The sequence below is a fragment of the Henckelia pumila genome, chromosome 1 (genome assembly GCF_033568475.1).
Source record: "Henckelia pumila isolate YLH828 chromosome 1, ASM3356847v2, whole genome shotgun sequence".
NCBI lineage: Eukaryota > Viridiplantae > Streptophyta > Magnoliopsida > Lamiales > Gesneriaceae > Henckelia > Henckelia pumila.
The window spans coordinates 6,078,113-6,101,569 of NC_133120.1; the positions used below are offsets into that span (position 1 = coordinate 6,078,113).

The window sequence follows — 23,457 nt, forward strand, 5'->3', positions numbered from 1 at the left end:
TTTTAACTTGAGGATTTGATAATTACTCCACAAAGCAAAGCCTACCATATATTTTGAGTGAACAACAAAAAAAGTGAGTGTTGAGTGATTCATTTATGTGAGAATTTGTGTGAGGATATTTTATTACTAATATTTTATTGCAGGTACAATGAATCCTAATAAAGATGCTAGTGAGAGTGTGAACCAACGAATTTCCAAGGTTTAGTTGGATGCGTTGATGGTGCATTTTACTAAGGTGATGAGGTCGGAGTAGGGGCCATTACATGAGAGGTTGGGCTAGAGGAGAGTAGTGGTAGTGGGATTAGGAGTAAAAGTAGGAAGGTGGATGATTTTGAGGATGGTGAAGAGAGTTGTGACGAGAATTGGAAAATGGAGAGACGAGTAAATGGGGGTAGAAATAGGCGAGAAGCGATGCGTGAAAAATACACGGAGGGGAGTAGAGAGGATGGGAATGTTAGTAGTATTAAGATGAAAATTCTGGTGTTTCATGGGAAGTCTGATCCAGAGGTATATTTAGATTAGGAGAAGCGTGTGGAGTTTGTTCTCGACTATCATCACTATTCCGATCTTAAGAAAGTGAGGTTGGCAGTGGTGAGTTTGTGGATTATGCTTTGATTCGGTGGGATCAGCTTGTTACCACTAGGAGGAGGTGTGGTGAGCGGCCTATTGAGACGTGGGATTAAATGAATCAAGTTATGAGGAAGCGTTTTGTGCCTAACCATTATTATCGTGATATGTTAAGACGTTTGCAGACTTTGAAGAAAGGGTCTAGGAGCGTGGAGGACTAGTACAAGGAATTGGAGACCACGATGATCCGAACCAATATTTAGGAAGAAAAACAATGGCTCGATTTTTGTTTGGCTTGAATAGAGAAATCCAAGATCAAGTGTAGATTCGTCATTTTTTTGATCTAGATGAGATGGTGCAGACGTCCATGAAGGTGGAGCAGCAACTTAAGCGACAAGGGGTTGGTTGCATTCCATCGGTGGAGGTTCGTCGAATTCTTGGCGTCCGAATGTTGCAAAACGGGAGGATAGCAAGCTGGTGTCCAAACCAAAATTTGACATTAAACCAGAAGCACCAAAACAAGTGGTTAAAGGCACATCTAAAACTTGTAATACTCGTACTAGAGACATTAAGTGTTTTAGGTGTCAAGGTGTTGGCCACATTCATAGCCAATGCCCAAATAAGAAATTGATGATTATTAATGCTTGTGGTGATGTGGAGTCTGAGAATGATGAGGGTGAGGAGAATTATGATGATATGTCTGTGTTGGAGGATCCCAATGAAGAGGGATATGGTGCGGTGGTTTGTGACTTGTTGGTCACTAGGAGGATTCTAAATACACACCATAAGGAGGAGGACGAGAGTCAAAGAGAGAATCTTTTCCATACTAGGTGTTTTGTGAAAGAAAAAGTATGCAGTCTTATTATTGATGGTGGAAGTTGTGTGAATGTGGCTAGTTGTGAGTTGGTGGAGAAGTTGGGGTTGCCTACTTTAAAGCATCCTCAACCATATCGGTTGCAGTGGTTTAATAACTATGCGGAGGTGAAGGTTATCAAACAAGTAGCGGTTCCATTTTCTATAGGTAAGTATGTTGATGAGGTAGTATGTGATATGGTACCTATGCATGCTTGTGATATCTTTTAGATAAAGGTTTTATGCGTGAGTCGATGTCGTCATGTGCAGTTCCTGTATTGTTAGTCCCTAATAAAGATGGATCTTGGAGAATGTGTGTAGATTGTAGGGGTATAAATAACATTACCATCAAGTATATGCATCCTATTCCTAGACTAGATGTGGGGCCTCGGGTTGCTAATCACATCTTGGGGCAATAAATAACTAAACATGATTAATTAGCAAATGATCAAAGATAAATAGAACAACAAATTTTTTTTTAAAAAAAAGTGGGGCTGTGCTCGAGCGGTCATAAAGTGCCGCTCGAGCGCTCCCTGTTTTCCTTGAACAGTAACGAGCACTGCAAGTTGCGCTCGAGCTATAATAAAGCGCAGCTCGGGCGCTTCCTGATAAAAAATATGCCTTGTTTTTCTGCAGCATAACATTAATCCTTCATTTCATTCCAATCCAAGTTCTATCAAAACTAAAACAAGTCCATATTCATAGAAGAAGATTTAATCAAGTTTATATGCATTAGTAACTGAAACTAAGTAGTTTGAGTGACATCGAAAGAACTAGTTATATACAAAAATCTACTAGTGTTCTTCAAACTACTACAAGCATAATCTTCTAGCATGCTTGACAAAATCTCAAGTACTTCAATTAGTCTACAAACCCGAGACACCACGTACTAAGACTCTCTCCCGAGCTACCAATGTCGTTTCTGACTAGCTTCTGCCCCACTTGTTGTCATGCACACATACAAAACAAGACAACAGTTGGATATACTCCGGCGAAAATATAATTTCCAGTATAAAAGACATATACAAATGGAATCAATACCATTATTCAACTCAAGACATAACAATTCAAGAGAAACTTCGAATTTATATAGCGCGTATATATCAAGAATTGATTAATATAAAATCTCTGCCATCAAGATTTGTATCCGATCTTGACATGGATATCCATCTATCATAGTCGCATCTGACTCGAAAATAAGGTTCATCAAACCTTGGCATTAGAATCAATTCATATATCATATCATATCAAAATCAAAGAAAGATCTACTACCTGAGATGGATCAAAATCAAATTCTAAATCAAGAATAAAACATAACCAGTATGTGATTTCTTTGGGATAACTCATGAATCATCATTCTCGAGTATCGAATCCTTGCATCTCGATGTCATCTTATACCTTTCGTTTCGTTGAGTTGTAGTTGCTTCAAATCTGAACAATCTACTTCAAAGAGCATCATAATAATGCTATCAAAATCTGCTCAATACTCAACTCAATCTGTAAGGCAAAGCTAGTTGCAAATCCGGATCTTTCTTTCACGGTTCAAAGTCTAGAATCCCAAACTCGATTTCCTTTCATTCAAATATGAATTTATAGCAATATAAGAAGCATCAGCAAGGATTCATATCATGTTCAACTCAATCAATAAGACTCAAATTGAATCAATTCTTGAACCGGTAGCATGACAGTATCAAATTCGATAACCGAAACTCAAATCTCACAATATATCAATATTCTTCAACTCCAACTCAACCTATATCAGCATATATCACATCAGATACCAACATATCAAAATTTGGAAATGCCGAACATATGTTGTTCATTGTTCAAGTCTTCATTTCAACTTCAAACACTTCAAATCATCATAACTCGAACTCGTCGATTCGAATTCGATATCCTTCACTTCAAACATGAAATGAAGTTATAAAATCTCAATTCTTAACTTCCAATTCAATTTTCATCCATCAAAGCTTAAACATCATCATGTCATTGATCTCAACTCAATATCATACTCATTTCATCCTCAAAATCACATGAACAGCAGCTCATATTATTTAGAAATTCAAAAATCATTTCATAATTCAAAAACATATTCAAACGACTATATTTTCTCAATCCGTCTTAGATATGCTATCGTCGTATAAACAAAAACATAGTTATACAATAAAATATTAATTCTAACAACATCATAAAATTCAAACATGGTATAACTTCATAAAAATTACGTCAAAACGTAGCACTCGAAGCCGTGATCTCAAATATACGATCAATCGAAAATTCTACCTGGCGAATCAATTTTTATCTGAGCTTGAAAGGTAAAAAACGGCTTAAACCCTTTTCTTTCCCTTTCTCTCGTGTAATCTGTTATTGGGCTGAAGAATTCTGATCAATTCCACATATTACACGTATAAACATAGCTAGTTGCAAGGAAATTGCACTTTGGTCCCTGAACTTTGACATAATTACAAATCAGTCCCCGGACAAGCGATTTAATTCAATTTCAATCCTACATAACTTAAGAATATTAGAATTTAACTCTAAACTCTAAATATTCTCAAATTAATTATTCTCGGATTGAAATTAAATAATTTCAGATTTTATCGCAGTTTAGTCCTTGAACTTCTCTATATTTGCAAATTGGTACCTACTTGGATTTCACCTTCTAATTAAATCCTTTTTCATGCTCGGAACTCGAAATTTAATTCTTAAATTCCATAAATATTAAATTCAAATATTTTCATCTTTTAATTTAAGAATCTCGAAATTTCAATCTCAAAATTCGTAAATTAAATATTTCCAGCTCGAAAATCAAATCTATATTTTCCATAAATTATCCAATTGATATTTTCACAAATTCGGAATTTAAATCTCAATTCCGTAATTAATAAATTAAGCTTTCAGGGCCTTACAATTCATCCCCTCGAAGGAATGATTTCGTCCTCGAAATCGCATTCAATCTGAATATCAAATCTGATAAACTGAACGATTATCTGAAGTAATCTTCACTGAAATCAGCTAACTTTGAACTTCTTATTCCACATCATAATCTCTTTCCAGTTTATCTCCTCATTTAGTGTCTATTTTCTTTTGTACTTTGCTCAGTCAAGGATCTATTACATACTCGAGTTAGCTTAGAATCATATCAGACTCTGTCTTGACTGATTGAAATACATAGGAAAAACATCATTGATACTTCCTTAACTTAGACACATAGAACATATCTGATCTAGTTTGTCAAGCTGAAAAGAATAAATTTTTAAACTTGAAATCATTAAGTCTTTCTGAAATTGTATACAATGCAATTCAACTTTTGTGACGACTTGTTTTCTTTTCGATCATATTCTATGCTCTGCAAAGAATATATATCACGTCTACAGTTTCCTTCTGTTCACAGTTTCAAAATCTATACCCACTTTTACTTCAATTATGTGGGTTCTAGATATCTTTTCGGATATCTTATCAGCTTCTTCTTTCTGATCGATCATATCAATTCTATTCTTCTGTAGTGACTAAGTGATCTTACATTTTAGCTGCTCGTTTTTTTTTGCATTCACAATCAATATTAGTTAATCAGATTAGCTCAAAATCTTATCTGTTTTTGTTGGCCTTGTTTACAGTTCACAAGGAAGATTCTAGCTGATGTTCTTCAGCTTGTACTCAAGGATCACGTCACATCTATCCAATAAATCTATATAGAGTATAAATTAATGAGTTAGATTCTCATATTCGTGTAAATACTCACGAGAATCCATTATCAAATCATTTCTGAAATTTCTTCAGAAAAAAATATTTCTCGCTGAACACTCTGTTCAAGCTTCAAAATCATTCAATTCTCAACTTTTTGTAGTCTGCTCTGTTCTTACTCTATACAATTCAATCTTCACATTCTTTGTCTTTTCTCAAACCACATCTAGTCTGATAGTTGATACTTCAACAATTTTGTCTCAACACTAAGAATTTTTTATTTTCCTCTCATCTCATAATCAAAATCATCATCAAATGGCAAAATCAATCAAATAGTATCGAATCAGATACTATAGTTCTGGGCATTTCCTCGAAACTCTGGATAGTCATCTCAGACAATCCATCGATCAAGGATGGTATAATGCAATCACATTCAACCACACACTTTGAATTCAGAAAAATCAATGCCACAATCTCTCAAAGAAACCTATAGTCTCGGTCTCGACCGTAGATTGCAATCAATTCCTTAAATCTCATAATAACATTATCTTCTTTATAGCTATCTACTGATATCTGTATTACCTCCAATACTACACATTCTCGGTTTTGTAGAAATATACTCTACTTCAAATCGCAAACTCATGACGATTTGAGTAGTTTTAAATGAAAAATCTTTTGAAAACTTACTCATATTTCGACTCAATAGATGCTAAACTGCTTCATAGACTATTCGGTCTCTTCTTTTCTGCTTTTTATACTGGAATTTAAGTATTGCAAGTGCAATTCTGTCATATCTGTTTTCATTTTCATTCATCAATACTGATGTTCCAGTAATCATACATTTTGGAGACAACCGAATGGATATTAAATTTGTTGTAATGTGCCTCTTTTCAACGTCTGATATTCCATATCTAGAATATCGAGCACAATCAACTGATTATTCACTTCAAATCCACTCACTTTGATATGTTGTCTTATCTCATATCATGATTTAGCATTCTTAATCAAATTCTAATCGCTTGATCTCATATTCATGTGCTTTAATCTTTCCAAACCACTTCGAACTTAGTTTGGATTACAGAAATTCTTCTTGTTTGACTATCTATCTCGACACTAAAGCACATAAATCAAAGAGCAATCGATCAAGCATTCATCTAGTTTCTTCTTTCTATTTCCCAATTCCTGGCAATTCATGCTATCAATCTCAAATCATGTTGATACTTGGAATCAAAAGTTCTATTAGTTACGAGCCAAAAATATCAAAATAGACTGAATGTATACATCAAATGTTCAATAAATCTTGAAATTCAGAATCAAGAAACTTACTCAAGTCGAGGTCATCCAAAGATCAAATATTCGAAATGACAAATCTGCTAAGTGAATACAACTCACTAGCATCTCAATTCAAGACGAGTAAATCAAATTAGACTCTAACAAAGAATAAGAGCCAATCAAAATCGATTGGGGTCGAATACAAAACCTCAGAATCAATATCAATAAATTCAAGAATCATGATTGTATGATGTAATAACCTCAGCAAAATCAAATAAAAGGCTCAACTGTAACTTAATTTTCACTTATTCCCATTTGGTATGAGTTCATAACTTAATTCCCAATTGATCATAGTCATCTCAAGTCCTATCGATTCAATTTATGGTCATACAATTCAAAACTGCTTCGCTACTAAGATAACTCGTCTCTAATCGTTCTTCTACTTGTTTCTGAAGTTCTTCAATTCAAATGGGGCTATTCGATACGAGTATTCATCATAACTCCGTACCAGTCACCCAAAATCAATATAGAACTTCGTTCACATCACAGCAAAGTCGGAATACATATGTCATATGCACACTTCTATACATTCTAACCATTGACATATCTGTCAATTCCAGGTTAGTTCTCTACTGATCTAGTTCATCAACGAAAATTCTTTCGACACTCTTTTGCATTACTAGTGGTATAACTTGTACCGAATAAAAGAACTCTAGGTTTCTAAAACTCGTATCATAAATTTCAAGTTTTATATTATCAAGTTCAATATTATATCCTCAAATCTGTATTTCATCTTTTCTAACTAATTGTGCAAAGGCTTCTCATCTAGTCAAAGGAAAAAATTCAGCAAATACATTTCAATCAAGGCTCATCAGATAAAACTTTTAGCATAACAAATCATTGATCTACTATGGAATGCAATCAATAATCATCACTACGTAAGAAAGTTAATTAGAATTACTCAATTACCTGCAGTCTCATTATCTGATACCACTTGAGCCCAATCGTATGTACTTGCTTATTTCCTAGGTGATTCTCATATGTCGTAAAATACTCACCCTTCAACTAAATCGATTCTTTGTTGTTGGGTGATCACTAACTTTTCTTCATAACTGTTCTGCTATGAAATCTGTATCTGAGGTGATGATCATAGTTTTCTCAACTATAGAGTTTGGCAAATACTGTTATTCTATCTTCTGTAGCAAATACAGAAAGAAATTTCTAATAAAAATTCTATTTACATACCTGCCAAACAATGTCAGTACCTTTGTTTGTCAAACAAAATCTATTCTTCATAACCACCAAACATTTTTTTTCCTAAGGCATGGAGTTGATAGCAATCAGGCTAGTTTCATATTCATCTGAGTATTCTCAAATCAACTTCCTCTCGTCTGAGTATATTCTATATCTCTATGAGTTGGTAATTAATAGCTCAACTCCAGAGCTACTCAACTAACACCTCCACAGTTCTATCATTGTATCTATCAGTTCAAACTTACCTCAACACTGTTCTGTTCTGTCTGAGATACTCTTCCTTCCTGCAACATCTGTCAGACTTAATAACAGAATCGATATATAATGCAGAGATCATAAAATACAATTCAGTAGAAAAGAATATAATCTCATGCTTGCAAATTATCATGCTTTTAAATTTATATAGGCTTACAACGAAATCACCTATTCATATGAATTCAATATATCTAGTGAAACGACCCTAACTAATAAAATGTGGATTTTTTTTAAAAATAAAACTAAAATATTAACTATACATATATGCCCATACATATATGTATAAACATTTAAAATTAGAGTTTAATTAAAAACTTGATAAATAACATGAATGAATAATAAATAAATATCCAATAAAAATCTTGAAACATGCAATATTAAAATAATGTCTATGCTGAGAATTCATAACCCATGCATGTTGAAATAACCATAAACAAACCATTATTTCCAACCACTGAAACATAAAAATACTGGACTAGTTTAAAATACTGATAAAATATCTCAATGCATGAATAAAGATCCTAAAGCAACAGTCACGGGGTCCTCTTCTAGCGAGCTCAAAGGTTCTCACCACCGGTAGGAGCTACGAAAGAATCATCATATTCACCTGCACCATATAAGCGTAGTAAGCCTAGAGACCCAACATGTTTTATCTCCTAATAACAAGGTTTAAAAAAAACACACATAAGCACATAATCATACTAATACATATACCCATCATGAATATGCATGCATGCTCTTAAAATAATGCATCATAAATTCTTGCATGTCATAACTTTCATCATAACATAAAATCCATGTGCTATATCATATAACACACAACATCATTTGAGCATGTCTTAATCATAGAGAACAGTGTAGGTTATATCCATGAGTGTGGCTCGTAATCATGAGCGACTGATCAGTCTAAGAACCATCGTACGTGATGGTGGATAATTCCACCTCTATGATGGTAGTAAAACTACCATGTGCTCGGTGGTAAAACCACCTCTATGACGGTAGTAAACTACCTCTGTGCTCGGTGGTAAACCACCTCTATGCTGCCACATCACTTCAATTTCCATAAAATATTTTCATGCTCAACATTAAACATATCATTCATCATAAAATTATTTCATGTATGCATGCACTAAAATTTGGTCCGAAATATATATTTAAATAATTTTCATAATATTAATACTTGTACATAAAATAAATGTCATGCATAAAATAATTTAAATATATATTCCGGACTTAATGATTTTTTATGGGATTGTCCAGACTGCTGGTCCCCTAGTCTTAAGCCCATAATTTCTAGACTGGCCCATTAAATTAATTTGAAACCCAAATTTCATATTTAGACTTAAATAATACACTTAAACATAATTGGTCCCAAATAAAATATTTAAGCCCAATAACTTAATTAAGCCTAATAAAAATCACTAACAGACCCAAAAATTCACCAACTGACCCAATAATTACCAGGGGCTCCCAAGCCCATGAAAATTATTGGCCTTACTTAAATAACTAATTTTAAGGCCTATTAAAATATTTAAAAGCCCAATTAAAATTTTAAACTAATTATACTTAAACCAATTAATCACTTAAAAATTAAAATACTCGAGACCAACTAATCAAACCCAGTCCCGGACCCAACAAACATAACCCAAAACCCGACAGACCCGACCCGAACCCCCAGCCCTGGCCCAGCCCGCCCCCAGAACCCAGCCAGAACCTAAACTCTCCTCCCAACTTCTCGGCTGGGTGAGCAGCAGCCATTCCATGGCTGTTGCCGCCCTGGTCGGAGCACCACCGCCCAGACGTAGCCCATGTCTGGGCGGTCCTAACCTAAGCAAACCCTGCCCCTGGATCGGCCCTGCATGGCCGCCCACTCACCCCTTCCACCAAACTCTAAACTGTGCACTCCTAGAAATCGATCTAGTGCAGCTCGACTCTAGCCCCTTCCCAGCCTTAACCGTCAAGCCGAACCCAGCCTAGGGACCCTAGGACATCCCTCTGAACCATGGACCAGCAGCTCGCCTGACCCCCATGATATGAATTCTTAATGTATGGAAGGAAAATACGATTATATTAAAATCGTACCCTCAATCCAATAACAAAAGAAATCAAGAAATTGTCCAATCTTGAAAACAAGTAAAGGTTTTGGATTATTCACCTCTAGTTTACTTGAAACTAGCAACAAACAATCACGAAAAGAAAACAATTGATCACAACGGGACCTTCAGAAAACCTGTTTCTGACAACCACGAGGATAATCAATCGACAAATGCCACAAAGTTGAAAACTTTGTTAAGTTTGATTTTTGGGTAAGCAAAAGCTTAATAAAATTCTAGAGAGAATTTTAATTGATAAATATCAAAATCTGAATTCTATATCAATAATGAATATTTCTGTTGTATTTATAATACAAATAGAAATAATAAAAGATATCACGAAATAACTCAAAAATATATCTAAAGATATGATAATATCTTCCTAAAAGTTTCCTAATAGGAATAAAAGACTCAAAATAAGAAAATAATGCCAAAAATATCAAAAGTTTCGCACACACACAAACACGCCAAACTATGTGTAAAAACACAAAGGCGCGGGCGCGCGTGGAATGGTGCAGGCGCGCATGGCTCTCTGGATCAACGCGCGGGCGCACGTGGGAAGTGGCGCGGGCGCGCATAGGGCTCTGTCCAGAAATCTTGAAAACACCGGATCAGGCGCAGGCGCGCATACGTCACTGTCTGTGACACTTATTTTTGTGTTTTCTTTTATATTTCCTCCACTTTCTTGACCTCTTTGAACTTCAATAATATTATAACATCCATCAAAGTGATCTTCAAGCATTCCAATGCCTTCTTGACAATTCATCATCAACGATTGAAGTTCTTCCATGAAATTCTTAGCTCGACCTCTCGTAATTGGTCCTCGAGGCATCTCCAACAGGTCCTTAACCATGTGATCAATATGCGAGCTATCCATAATCGCATCATCCTCCCCTTCTTGAAAAGGATTTGTCCTCAAATCTCAATCATCACCTACATCAAACAACGACAAGTCAGAAACATTAAAAGTAGTACTTACATTATACTCACCTGGTAAGTCTAATTTGTAGGCATTATCATTGATCCGCTCCAAGACTTGGAAATATCCATCGCCTCTAGGTAACAACTTAGAACGCCGCTTCTCCGGAAAATGTTCCTTCCGCAAATGCAACCAAACCCAATCACCCGTTTCAAATACAACCTTCTTTTTACCTTTATTTGCTTGCTTCGTGTATTGCAAGTTCTTCTTTTCAATGTTTGCCTTAACCTTCTCATGCAAATTTTGCACAAACTCATCTTTCTTCTTGCCATCCATATTAACCCTTTCACTCATAGGTAACGACATCAAATCCAACAGAGTCAATGGGTTAAAACCATACACAATTTCAAACGGTGAATACCTCGTAGTAGAATGCACACTAAGATTATAAGCAAATTCAATAAATGGCAAACATTCTTCCCAACTCTTCAAATTCTTTTTAATTATAGCACGCAAAAAAGTTCCTAACGTCCTATTAACAACCTCAGTTTGACCATCCGTTTGAGGATGACATGTAGTTTAAAACAGTAATTTAGTACCAAGCTTGCACCATAATGTTTTCCAAAAGTAGCTCAAGAAATAAGTATCTCTATCAGAAACAATACTCCTAGGCATGCCATGCAATCTAACAATTTCATTAAAGAACAAGTCCGCAACATGAGATGCATCATCAGATTTATGACACGCAATGAAATGAGTCATCTTAGAAAATCTATCAACCACCACAAACACAGAATCCCTCCCCTTCTTAGACCTTGGTAGTCCTAAAACAAAGTCCATAGAAATATCTACCCATGGTTCACTAGGAACAGGAAGTGGAGTATACAATCCATATGGTTGTGTCTTAGACTTAGCTTTCCTACAAGTCACACACTTCTCACAAATATTCTCAACATCATGCTTCATATGTGGCCAATAAAAATGTTCATGCAAAGTATCATAAGTTTTAGCCACACTAAAATGTCCCATCAAACCACCCACATGTGATTCCCTAACAAGTAACTCACGTATGAATGATTTAGGCACACACAACTTATCTTTCTTAAACAAATATCCATCATGCACGAAAAATTTATCTTTTGGACCATGCAAACATGACGCATAAATCTCTCCAAAATTAAGATCACTAGCATATAACTCCTTCACATACTCAAATCCCAAAAACTTAGAATCTAGAGTAGATAGAAGAATATACCTTCGTGATAGAGCGTCTGCTACCACGTTTTCCTCCCCTTGCTTGTACTTGATAATGTAGGGAAAAGTTTCTACAAATGCCATCCACTTGGCATGTCTCTTGTTCAGCTTTTGTTTTCCTTTGAGATGCTTCAAAGACTCATGATCCGTATGAATCACAAATTCTTTTGGCCTCAAATAATGCTGCCACGTCTCAAGCACGCGAACCAAGGCATAAAACTCCTTGTCATATGTAGGATAATTCAACGCTGCTCCACTTAGCTTCTCACTAAAATATGCAATTGGTCGTCCACCTTGCATCAAGACACCGCCAATTCTGTAACGTCCCAATTTCTCAATCGAAACGTTACTCAAACATACTTACTTAAAAATTTGGTAAAAATAAAAACTTTGCGGAAGCATCATCTTATTTATTAAAATAGCATATAAAATGTGCACCAAATAAAATAGCATCTAAAAATATTTGCCAAAACATGGCCATCAACTTAAAAAAAAATTAAAACTTGTTGCCTCTCATCAAATAAAAAGGTTTAAAACATCTTCCATTCTAAAGCATTCACACTCATGCATTGCCCGTTGGACCGACCCCTGCCTCTTCTTCATGTCCGCCCACATAATCATCAATAAAAGCATCCACATCATCATTACCTGCACCATTCAAGTATAGTGAGTCGAAAGACTCAGCAAGAGCATGCAGAAAAGGATTTTCTAACTTAAAAAGGAAAACAATAACTTAAACTCCCATGCAATAAACATAACTTTAATATATCCATATCATAAAAATATTTGGGGAGATGAAGTATGAGTAGTGTGGTAACCGTCATAACGAGCCATTCATAGTTTTCTGTTGATCAACAAGAATATGGCATTACGCCCGTAAACTTTCATTCTTTGGATAGCCGCTTCGGAGCTCAACCCGAAGTGCATACCCCGTATAACCATCCCGTGAGCCATGTTTGGATAGCCGCTCCGGAGCTCATCCCGAAGTGTATACCCCATATAATCACCACAAGACGCATAAATCATCAAAATATTTTCCATGCATCATATCATTCATCTTATCATGTCATTTCATAAATCTCGTACATGCTCATAAAGTTTCTCGTGATGCTACATGCTTAAAATCCATCAAAACATTTCATGAGAAATTAACTTTCATGAGAAAATCACATAATCATGCAATACATAACTTGACTGATTCACGTGAGGCATTCCATCCGTTTCGGACCTTCAAAACTTTAAAATTCTTCATGAACATTCTTAAAAATAATTAAAAAACATTAAAGTATCAAAATCATGATTTTTAGGACTCAAAAACTTATAAAATGGGGTGGGAAAATAGAGCCTGAGAAGCAGCGAGGCCGCGCCGCCCGCTCGAATTCTTGCGCCAAAGCGGCGCGGGCGCTCTACTTAGTAGTGCGGGCGCGCCGTCTGTGCGCAGAGATTTTGCAGTTTAGGCGCGGGCGCGCCGTCGCGGCGTCTGATTCCGAAAACTGATCTTTTCTGCACTTTCTTCAAAACCCACAATGCTTTGGGACGTTTTTCCATCAAAAATAACATTCAACCACATCAAAACTTCAAAGTAATTTTTCCCAAAACAACAACCATTTCAAAGATTTTGAATCAAGAACCCTCATTCCAACTTTTACCCCAATACTCTGATTCCTTGCCTTCAAATCATTCAAAACTCAATAAACTTGAAACGAACACATCAGGAATGCTTCACGTATCACAATCAAGCAACATACTCATAACTTTTTCAAGAACGTGCATATATCATCAATCAAAACACCTAGGTTTTACCTTAAAAATACATATATTCTTGAATGGGTTTAAAAATAGTAAAAACTTGTCTGGATCGTCTGATTGGGATTAACCTGGACTGCGGAACGATCTAGCCTTGAGAATCCTGAAGAACCCTAGCTTGGAGATTGCAGTGTTTGAGAGAGATTTTGAGAAAGAAGAGTAAGCGTTCAAATGAGAGTTCAGAAAACTTCTGAACACTTTTCTTCCGTGACTAATGGGCTCCAACACGGCCCATTAGTTATACTTAAAATTCTTTAAAATTTTTACTCTCTCAATAAAATACTTCTGCATCTACTAACTTTTTTTAAAATATTTTTCTTAACTCGTTTCAAGGCTAGGATCGTCCCTACGACCCAAAATTAAACCCAACCTAAAACTTTTTTTAAAAATAATATAACACATAATTCACATAACAATTAGTATTATAAATAACATGCATTAAATCATATAATTAAATCAATTAATCATGATTAAGCTAGTGGAATTTTTGGACCTTACAACTTTACCCTCCTTAAAAAAATTTCGTCCTCGAAATTTGACTTACCAAATTGTTCAGGATAGCGTGCTCACATATCTTGTTCTGTTTCCCAAGTAGCTTCTTCAACCAACTGGTTGCTCCATAAGACTTTCACCATTGGAATCTCTCTGTTTCTCAACCTACGAACTTGTCTGTTCAAGATTTGAACAGACATCTCCTCGTAGGACAAGTCTGGCGTACATTTCACTGGCTCATGGCGGATAACATGAGAAGGATTTGCCACATACTTCCTTAGCATAGAGATATGGAAGACATTGTGGACACCCCCCAAGTTGGGTGGTAGTGCTACTCGGTAAGCTCGAGCCCCAACTTTTTCTAGGATCTCAAAAGGTCCTATATATCTTGGACTCAATTTACCCTTTTTTCCAAATCTCATAACACCTTTCCATGGTGACACCTTTAAAAATACATGGTCACCTACTTCAAACTCCAAATCTGTAAGGTCCAGGATTAATTGATTTAATCCGCAATATTATGTAATTTTAATCCGAGTATATTTAATTTGGAAATATTTGGAGTTTTGATTTAAATTCTAATATTCTTATATTAATTAGGATTGAAATTGAATTAATACGATTTGCTGAGGACCGATTTGCAAATAAGCAAGAATTGAGGGGCCAAAGTGCAAATAATGGAATTATCAGATTTTTAAGTGATTGATCAGCATGTATACGTGTTATTTACTAAGGAATTCAGAAACTTGAAAGAAAAATTGGAACAGAGGACGAGTTCTTCCTTTTCCTTCCTTGTGATTGATTTTCAAATTGCCGTATCTTTTGATCCGGTTGTCCGAATTCAATTCCGAAAAGAGTTCTGGAATCCTTGAAAGAAGGGCTATATATTGATGTAAGTATTATCTTGATCCAGATGATTTCGAAATTATGTTATGGGCAGAAATCAGATTTGAATATGTATTGATGTTCTAGAGCTTCTATGCTTTGTTATATCGAAACCGGCTCAACGATTGAATGTCTTTTGGATTTGCTATGAATTTCCAGCTTAGATTTCGAAATTGTCACTTCTGATATGTTGAATTATTGTTGGTATACATGCTGATAAGTGTGTGTTTAGTGAAGAGGATTGATATATATTTGACGATATCGAAGTTGAATCGAAGAACAAGCATCGTTTGCAAGTGATATGATTTTTCAAAAGTTGGATTCGATTTTATGCTTCTGATTTAGCTGATATATGATGATATTCAGCTGTTATAATATGTATATGAAGTTGATAAAAATGATAGAATGGTTGGAAATGAATTACGGTTGCCGAGACTATATCGCTATGCCGTCAAGTCAAGAATTGACTAGTTTTGGATTCTCTTTGATTGAGTTGAACATGGTTTGAGTTCTTGCTGATGTTCTTCAATATATATGATGTGATTTCAGATTGAAAACAGGGGACATCGAGCTCGGAAAGTTCAGCTTCGAACCGAGAAATAATTGATCAAAGTTTGTGCACTTTACGACTTGAAGACTGGAGTGATTCTTGAGAAGATTTTTATAGAGCTTTGTGCGGGCAGATTTTGAAGAGTTGAAGAACTTGAAACCAATATTGAAAGGTATAATACAACCTCTAAAGAAAGGGCTTGCACACTCAATATGAATTTATTGAGTATTCCTTTCTAAAACCACATACTTTGTGCTTCTATTGTTAATAGATGCTTATATGATTACTTACTTGATTTAGTTTTTATTGTTGGTCTTGACTTGATGCGTTTGATTTTGTTGCATTCATATTGGGCCAACTTTCTTTCGAGTTTTGAGGGCTGAGTTGCCTGGATATAATGATAGGACGTTTGGACGTATATTGAGGAGTTTAAGTGATCGAGTTGTCCTTAACGTTTCACGGCTAGGTGAGTGAGTTATCCCTTCCGTTTGACGCTCAATATAGTGGACCAAAGTCCGGGAACAAGCACTCAACATCACCTCGAAGGGAGAGTAGGTGGATGGGTTGATGTGTTTTTTTTCCTAGGGATCCCAAAACAAGAACCGATACCGATATGATAACCGATTTTAAATCATGCATTGCTTTTGATTTTAATAGATGAGTTTCTATTATTTGTTTAAGTTGAAATATTGCATGATTGTTTGAAGAGTTGATAGCATGTCTTGCTTGAATACAACGTTTGCAACTTGATTAATAGCATGTTGAATTACTATGCCTTAAGTTGCCTTGAGTCCTATTTGTTGAATGATTGATATTATGCTTCAAGTTGAATTACTTGAGTTTATGCATGTTTATGGTGTTTTATACTGGGATTAAATTCTCACCGGAGTCTCTCCGGCTATTGTCTTGTTTGTATGTGTGCATGACAATAGGTGAGACTGGAACGAGTTCGGGAAGACCGTGAAGAACTGAGATCGAGAGAGATTAGAGTGATGATCCGGGTTTAGATTTGAGTTTCTGTCAATTTGTATCAATTGGATATGTAGTTGGGATTTGGCTTGTATGCTATGACCTTAGCTTGTGTTATAATGAACTCTAGTTTATGAATTCTAGTTGACATCTTCATAAGATATTATGTTAGTGATAATGCTAGATAGTGTTGGATTTTGAAGTATAGATGTAATCTATTGAGTTGTTTATGAAAAGAAGCATGTTGCAACTCATGTTGTGAATCTTAGTATTGCCTTGATTCTTCTTAGACTTGAGCCTATCACGTTGATTTTAAGGCTTTGAGATAATCTATTTCTATCAACTTGTATCATGTTAGAATGCATGTTAGCTTATGTTTTTGTATAGGCTATGTATGAGTTGATGTTAGATGAGAAATGTATGATAGAACATGTGTTGACAGCAAATGAAATTCTGTTGGAATTGCTGGAAACGGAACCCGCTCGATCGGGTGATTATCACCGATCGAGCAAGGCCCTTGATTTGAAAACAGAACCTTGAGCATTTTGTGCTCGCTCGATCGGTAGAAAGTACCCGATCGAGCAAGGCCAACTTTGCTTCCATCCGAGAGTTGGGCTTTATGGCTCGCTCGATCGGGTGTTTTTCCCCGATCGAGCGAGGCTCTTGAAGTTTTTTAAAAAAAAAAATTTTTTTTTAGCTCTTGGTTCTTAATTTCTTTTGAGTACTTGATTAATTGTTCCAAGAAAATATTAGCAACCCGGGTCGTCACAACAGGTGGTATCAGAGATAAAACATAGGATGCTCCAATATCTTCAAGCACATAAGCAAAATAATCATACAAAGAACAATTACCTGCTAAACATCATCTGATGTTTGCTTTTCCGGCTGAGTCACTTCTCTCGATGACCTTGTACTATGTGATCTTTTCAAACCACGTTGCGGACATACTCTGACAAAATGTCCAGCTTGATAGCATATATGGCAACTCCCAAGTACACCCCTGCACTGATCATTAGGATGTCCTCCACCACATTTGTTGAACCAGCCAGTAAAGCACAGAGGGTAGAAAGGCCTAGAGTGCATATGACGTTTGGAGGGCTGTAGTTGAGTGGCACGGAATGTAGACTTACTTCCAGAGCCAGAAGACTCACTATAGTTGCACCAAAGTCAGAGGAAATGAAGTATTCAACTTCACCTCGATTGGGTGAGTTGGTGTTTGTTGAAGATTTTATTTCCTCGGGATCCCAGAACTACGATTTATTGATATCAGATTTGATAGCCTATTCCTTGGCACATGCATTGCATTTATACATTAACCTAGAGATTTTTATGGTTTAAAATATGCGTTTATAAATGCTAGCATGTTATGTTATTATGTAACGTTCATGATATGAATGAGTTATATGCTTAAATGATGTATATGCATGTTATTCATACTGAGATTTATTCTCACCGGAGTTATCCGGCTGTTGCTTTGTTTGTATGTGTGCATTGCATCAGGTTGGGGCATGATCAAGCTAGAGTTGGCTTGGATAGCTTGAGAAGAGAGATAGCATGTGGTGATTCGGGTTTTAAGCAGCTGATATGTATTGTATATAAACATGTTAGAAGACAAGAAATCTTGTACATGTGTCTGTAAATCCTAGTTTATATTCAAGAATGGATTTATTTGAATGTTAGGATTAATTTGTCAATGCATGTATAGTATTTAGCAGCTTGTTAAAGAGTATATTTATGCATGTTCCATGGTTGACAATAAGAGTGTTTCCTGCAGATTTTCTGGAAATACAGCTCGCTCGATCGGGTAAATTTCACGCGAGGCCTTTATTTTGCAAAGCAGAGGGTTGAGATTTTATGCCCGCTCGATCGGTAAAGTTTCACCGATCGAGCGAGGCCAATATGGATGCAGACCCGAGAGTTTTTACTTTGTGCTCGCTCGATCGGTAAAGTTTACTTGATCGAGCGAGGGGCTTTCTTTAAATAATTTTTTTTTTGTTTGCTCTTTGTTTGAATATTCTTTTATTGTTCGATTAATTATCTATTAATCGTTAATTGCCCTAAGATGAGATTAGCAACTCGGGTCCCCACAACAGGTGGTATCATACGTCGCTGTTCGGCGTAACTTTTCTGTCGACTTTGAGCTGTCAACATTCTGTCTCTGATCTTAGCTATTACATCCACCGTTTGAGTCACTATATCTGGTCCCAAAACAGCTCTCTCTCCAACTTCATCCCAGTGCAAGGGAGTTCTACACCTTCTCCCATACAATGCCTCATAAAGAGCCATACCAATAGTTGCTTGATAACTATTGTTGTAAGTAAACTCCACTAAAGGTAATTTCGATTCCCAATTCCCTCCAAAGTCGATCATACAAGCTCTCAACATGTCTTCGAGTATGTGGATCACTTGTTCTGACTGACCATCTGTCTGAGGGTGGAAAGCTGTACTGAAAGCTAGCTTTGTTCCCAATCCTCTATGTAAACTTCCCCAAAAGTTCGAAGTGAACTTAGGATCCCTGTCAGATACTATCCTCGCTGGAACTCCATGAAATCTGACAATTTCTCGAATGTACAGCTCTGCATACTGATTCATCGAGAAGTTATTCCTGACTGGAATAAAATGAGTTGACTTGGTTAACCTGTCAACTATCACCCAAATCGAGTTCATCCTTCGCGGTGAGACTGGCAATCCTACTACGAAATCCATAGTGACATCTTCCCACTTCCATGTGGGTATTGGCAAGGGTTTTAGGAGTCCCGCTGGCCTTTGATGCTCAATTTTTACCTGTTGACAAGTCAAACATTCACTCACAAATTCTACCATATCCTTCTTCATACCTGGACACCAATATAAGGATTGCAGATCCTTATACATTTTCGTACTTCCTGGATGAATGGAATATGGAACAGTATGGGCTTCAGTCATCACTTCGACTCTCAATGAGTCTACTGCTGGCACCCACATTCTACCTCGGTGATGAACAATTCCATCTTTGACAGTGTACAATGTACCACCCTTGGCTTCATCTCTGTTCCTCCACAATGTCAACTGTTCATCAGAAGCTTGGCCTACTCTGATTCTCCCAAGCAAACTAGGTACTACTGTTAAGGCTGCTAGAGTGCATAACTCCATTGGTTCAAATACCTCCAAACTCATACGTTCAAATTCAGCAATCAACTCCTGCTGCACTGTCAATTGGTTCAATGTTGCAGACTTGCGACTCAAGGCATCTGATACAACATTAGCCTTACCAGGATGGTAGCTAATGTAACAGTCGTAGTCCTTCACTAATTCCAGCCATCGCCTCTGCCTCATATTCAACTCCTTCTGAGTGAAGAAATATTTTAGGCTTTTGTGATTAGTGAAAATCTGACACCTTTTGCCGTACAAGTAGTGTCTCCATAGTTTCAAAGCAAAAACAACTGCCGCCAACTCAAGATCATGAGTCGGGTAATTCTTCTCATGGACCTTCAGCTGTCGAGATGCATATGCTATTACTTTATCATCCTGCATCAGCACAGCTCCTAATCCACTCTTAGAAGCATCGGTATAAACCACAAAGCGACCCGTGCCTTTGGGAATTCCTAGCACTGGCGCTAAAATCAGTCTTTCCTTCAATTCTGTAAAGCTCTTCTCACATTGTTCTGACCACACAAACTTCACACCTTTTCGAGTTAAGGAAGTCAGTGGTAGGGCTATCTTGGAGAAGTCTTGAATAAATCTCCTATAGTAGCCTGATAAACCCAAGAAACTTTGTATTTCTGTAGCATTCTTCGGGGCAGCCCAATTACAAACCGCTTCCACCTTCGAAGGATCCACCTCAATCCCCTTAGCTGAAACTATATGACCCAAAAATAAAATCTGCTCCAGCCAGAATTCACACTTACTGTACTTAGCATACAGTTGCTTTTCTTTCAAAATTTGCAACACCGTAGCCAAGTGCTGATGATGCTCCTCCCTACTGCGAGAATATATCAATATGTCATCTATGAAGACTATGACAAACTGATCCAAGAAAGGTTGAAACACCCTGTTCATCAAATCCATGAACACAGCTGGTGCATTGGTCAACCCAAACGGCATTACCAAGAACTCATAGTGTTCATAAAGAGTCCTGAATGCTGTCTTCTGCACATCTGCATCCTTTACCTTCAGCTGATGGTAACCTGATCGCAGATCAATTTTCGAGAACACCTCTACCCCTTGCAATTGGTCGAACAAGTCGTCTATTCTGGGCAAAGGATATCTGTTCTTCACTGTAACTCGGTTCAGTTCTCTGTAGTCAATGCACAATCTCATTGACCCATATTTCTTCTTGACGAACAACACCGGTGCACCCCAAGGCGATACACTCGGTCTGATGAACCCCTTATCCAGTAATTCCTGCAACTGATCCTTCAATTCTTTCATCTCGGTCGGTGCCAATCTGTACGGTGCCTTAGAAGCTGGCTTAGTTCCAGGCAACAATTCTATCCCAAATTCGACTTCCCTGACTGGAGGCAATCCCGTAACATCATCGGGAAAAACTTCTGGAAAGTCCTTCACTACCTCCACTTCCACAAGTTTTGGTTGTTGTACCTCCAGATCACCAATTAGACTCGCAAGAAAGCCTATACACCCATTACTCAATAATTTACAGGCTGTTCCTGCAGAAATCATACTTGGTGCGCTCTTCTTAGAGGTAGTGCGGAACGCAAACGGTTTCTTGTTCTGATCTTTCAATGAGACAGTTTTCCGTTTGCAGTCAATAATAGCCTCATGCCGAGACAACCAGTCCATCCCAAAAATCGCATCAAAATTCACCATTTTCAAAACAATAAAATCTGCACACAAAACTAGACTCTGCATCTGAACCTTGCAATTTCTTACCACACTACTACTTTCCAGTTCTTCTCCTGAGGGTAACGACACACAAAATTTCGAAATAGATTCATCCAGCAAGACCCCCAATTTCATCATAAAATTAACAGATATAAAAGAGTGCGTAGCTCTGAATCAATTAACACGAAAGCAGGTAAACCAGCGATATGGATAATACCTGTGACAATTTCAGAATCTGGGTCCACCTGATCGTGAGTCATAGCAAACACTCTTCCCCTGATAGGATCCTTTGACTGCGGGCGATGGCGAAATGCCCTGGCTTCTTGCAAAGAAAGCAAGTATTGGTCTCAAGCATGCATTGACCTTAGTGTGGCTTCCCACACTTTTGACAGATAGGTGCATTCGCCGGCCTTGGAGCATTGGCGTTCGGCTGATTCTGTCCCTGAGGTCGCGCCTGATTGGGGTTTTGGCGCTGCTGCTGCTGCGGTCTCCTCTGAGCTGGGGCTTGGTACGGCCTCTTTTGACTAGACCCTTGTTGTTCACTTCCTTGGTAACTGGCTCTTTTCGCTTGCGATTCTTTGATAATATCATTCCCATCTTTTTCTGACAACATAGCCTCATCGACTGCTGCTCGGTACATTTGTGCCCCACTCAATCTTACATCACGACGAATAGTGGCATTCAGTCCCTCCGTGAAATGCTTCAACTCCTCTGCAGCATTACCCGAAATCATGGGCAAAAAATACCTCCCCCTTTCAAACTTCTTCACATACTCAGCAATGGACATGCTCCCTTGGCGGAGCTCCAGGAATTCTCTAGCAAGTCTAGTCCTGGTGCTGATAGTGAAATATTTCCCATAGAACACGTCTTTGAATCCATTCCAAGTTAACGTAGTCATATCCACAGCAGAACGGGCTCCCTGCCACCAAAACCTTGCATCATCATGAAACATAAAGATGGCACACCTCACACGGTCTGCATCAGTGAGCTGCATGCAGTCAAAAATGGTCTCCACTGACTGCACCCATTCCTCGGCTACAAGGGGATCAGCCCCTCCTCTGAACTTCTGCGGCCCTAGATCCTTAAACTGCTTAAAGATCGGATTAGTTAGTAGTGGCTGATTGTTTTTCCGTCCTCCCGCTTGTGCTTGGATTAACTGTTGAATCTGCTCCCCTTGGGCTCTACTCTGCTCTTGCAACAGAGTCGCCAACCTAGACAAAAACTGATTATTCTGATTGTCCTCATTTTTCGGATTCCTACGGTTAGCCATGATCCTGATGTCCATACAGTCCACATGCTTAATTACGTTATTTAAACATAACATCCTAATTAACATGCATAAATATTAATCGCAAAAGCTATCATGCATCTTAAACAATTCATAACATAGAACTTACAGACATGAAGACGAAGCACAGGGTCGTGGCGAGAATGCATGCGTGCAAACAAACCCAGAGCGAACTACTCTTATACCATGCTGTAACGTCCCAATTTCTCAATCGAAACGTTACTCAAACATACTTATTTAAAAATCTGGTAAAAATAAAAACTTTGCGGAAGCATCATCTTATTTATTAAAATAGCGTATAAAATGTGTACCAAATAAAATAGCATCTAAAACTATTTGCCAAAACATGGCCATCAACTTAAAAAAAATTAAAACTTGTTGCCTCTCATCAAATAAAAAGTTTTAAAACATCTTCCATTCTAAAGCATTCACACTCATGCATTGCCCGTTGGACCGACCTCTGCCTCTTCTTCATGTCCGCCCACATAATCATCAA

The 23,457-nt window shown here is 37.2% G+C and overlaps 1 protein-coding gene across 1 annotated transcript; it reads right to left on the reverse strand.

Annotated features, from left to right (window-relative positions):
* Window positions 1-8,441: 8,441 nt before the first annotated feature.
* Window positions 8,442-22,943, reverse strand: LOC140894387 (uncharacterized). The gene is made up of 9 exons (XM_073302898.1): window positions 22,057-22,943; window positions 21,285-21,842; window positions 20,939-21,083; window positions 20,321-20,713; window positions 19,236-20,035; window positions 18,958-19,157; window positions 17,801-17,924; window positions 11,095-11,335; window positions 8,442-8,540 (listed from the first exon to the last, which is right to left on the reverse strand). Exons 1-9 carry the CDS (start codon window positions 22,941-22,943, stop codon window positions 8,442-8,444), a joined length of 3,447 nt encoding a protein of 1,148 aa, XP_073158999.1.
* Window positions 22,944-23,457: the final 514 nt, after the last annotated feature.

Bases quoted from the DNA above. Each gene is read 5' to 3' on its own strand.
- LOC140894387 (XM_073302898.1), bottom strand. From the start codon at position 22,943: ATGGCTAACCGTAGGAATCCGAAAAATGAGGACAATCAGAATAATCAG. The intron at 20,036-20,320 runs GTCCATGAGAAG...TTGACAGTGCAG, and splicing joins ATGCATCTCGACAGCTGAAG to CAGGAGTTGATTGCTGAATT. The intron at 19,158-19,235 runs GTTGAGAGCTTG...TTACAACAATAG, and splicing joins ATCCACATACTCGAAGACAT to TTATCAAGCAACTATTGGTA.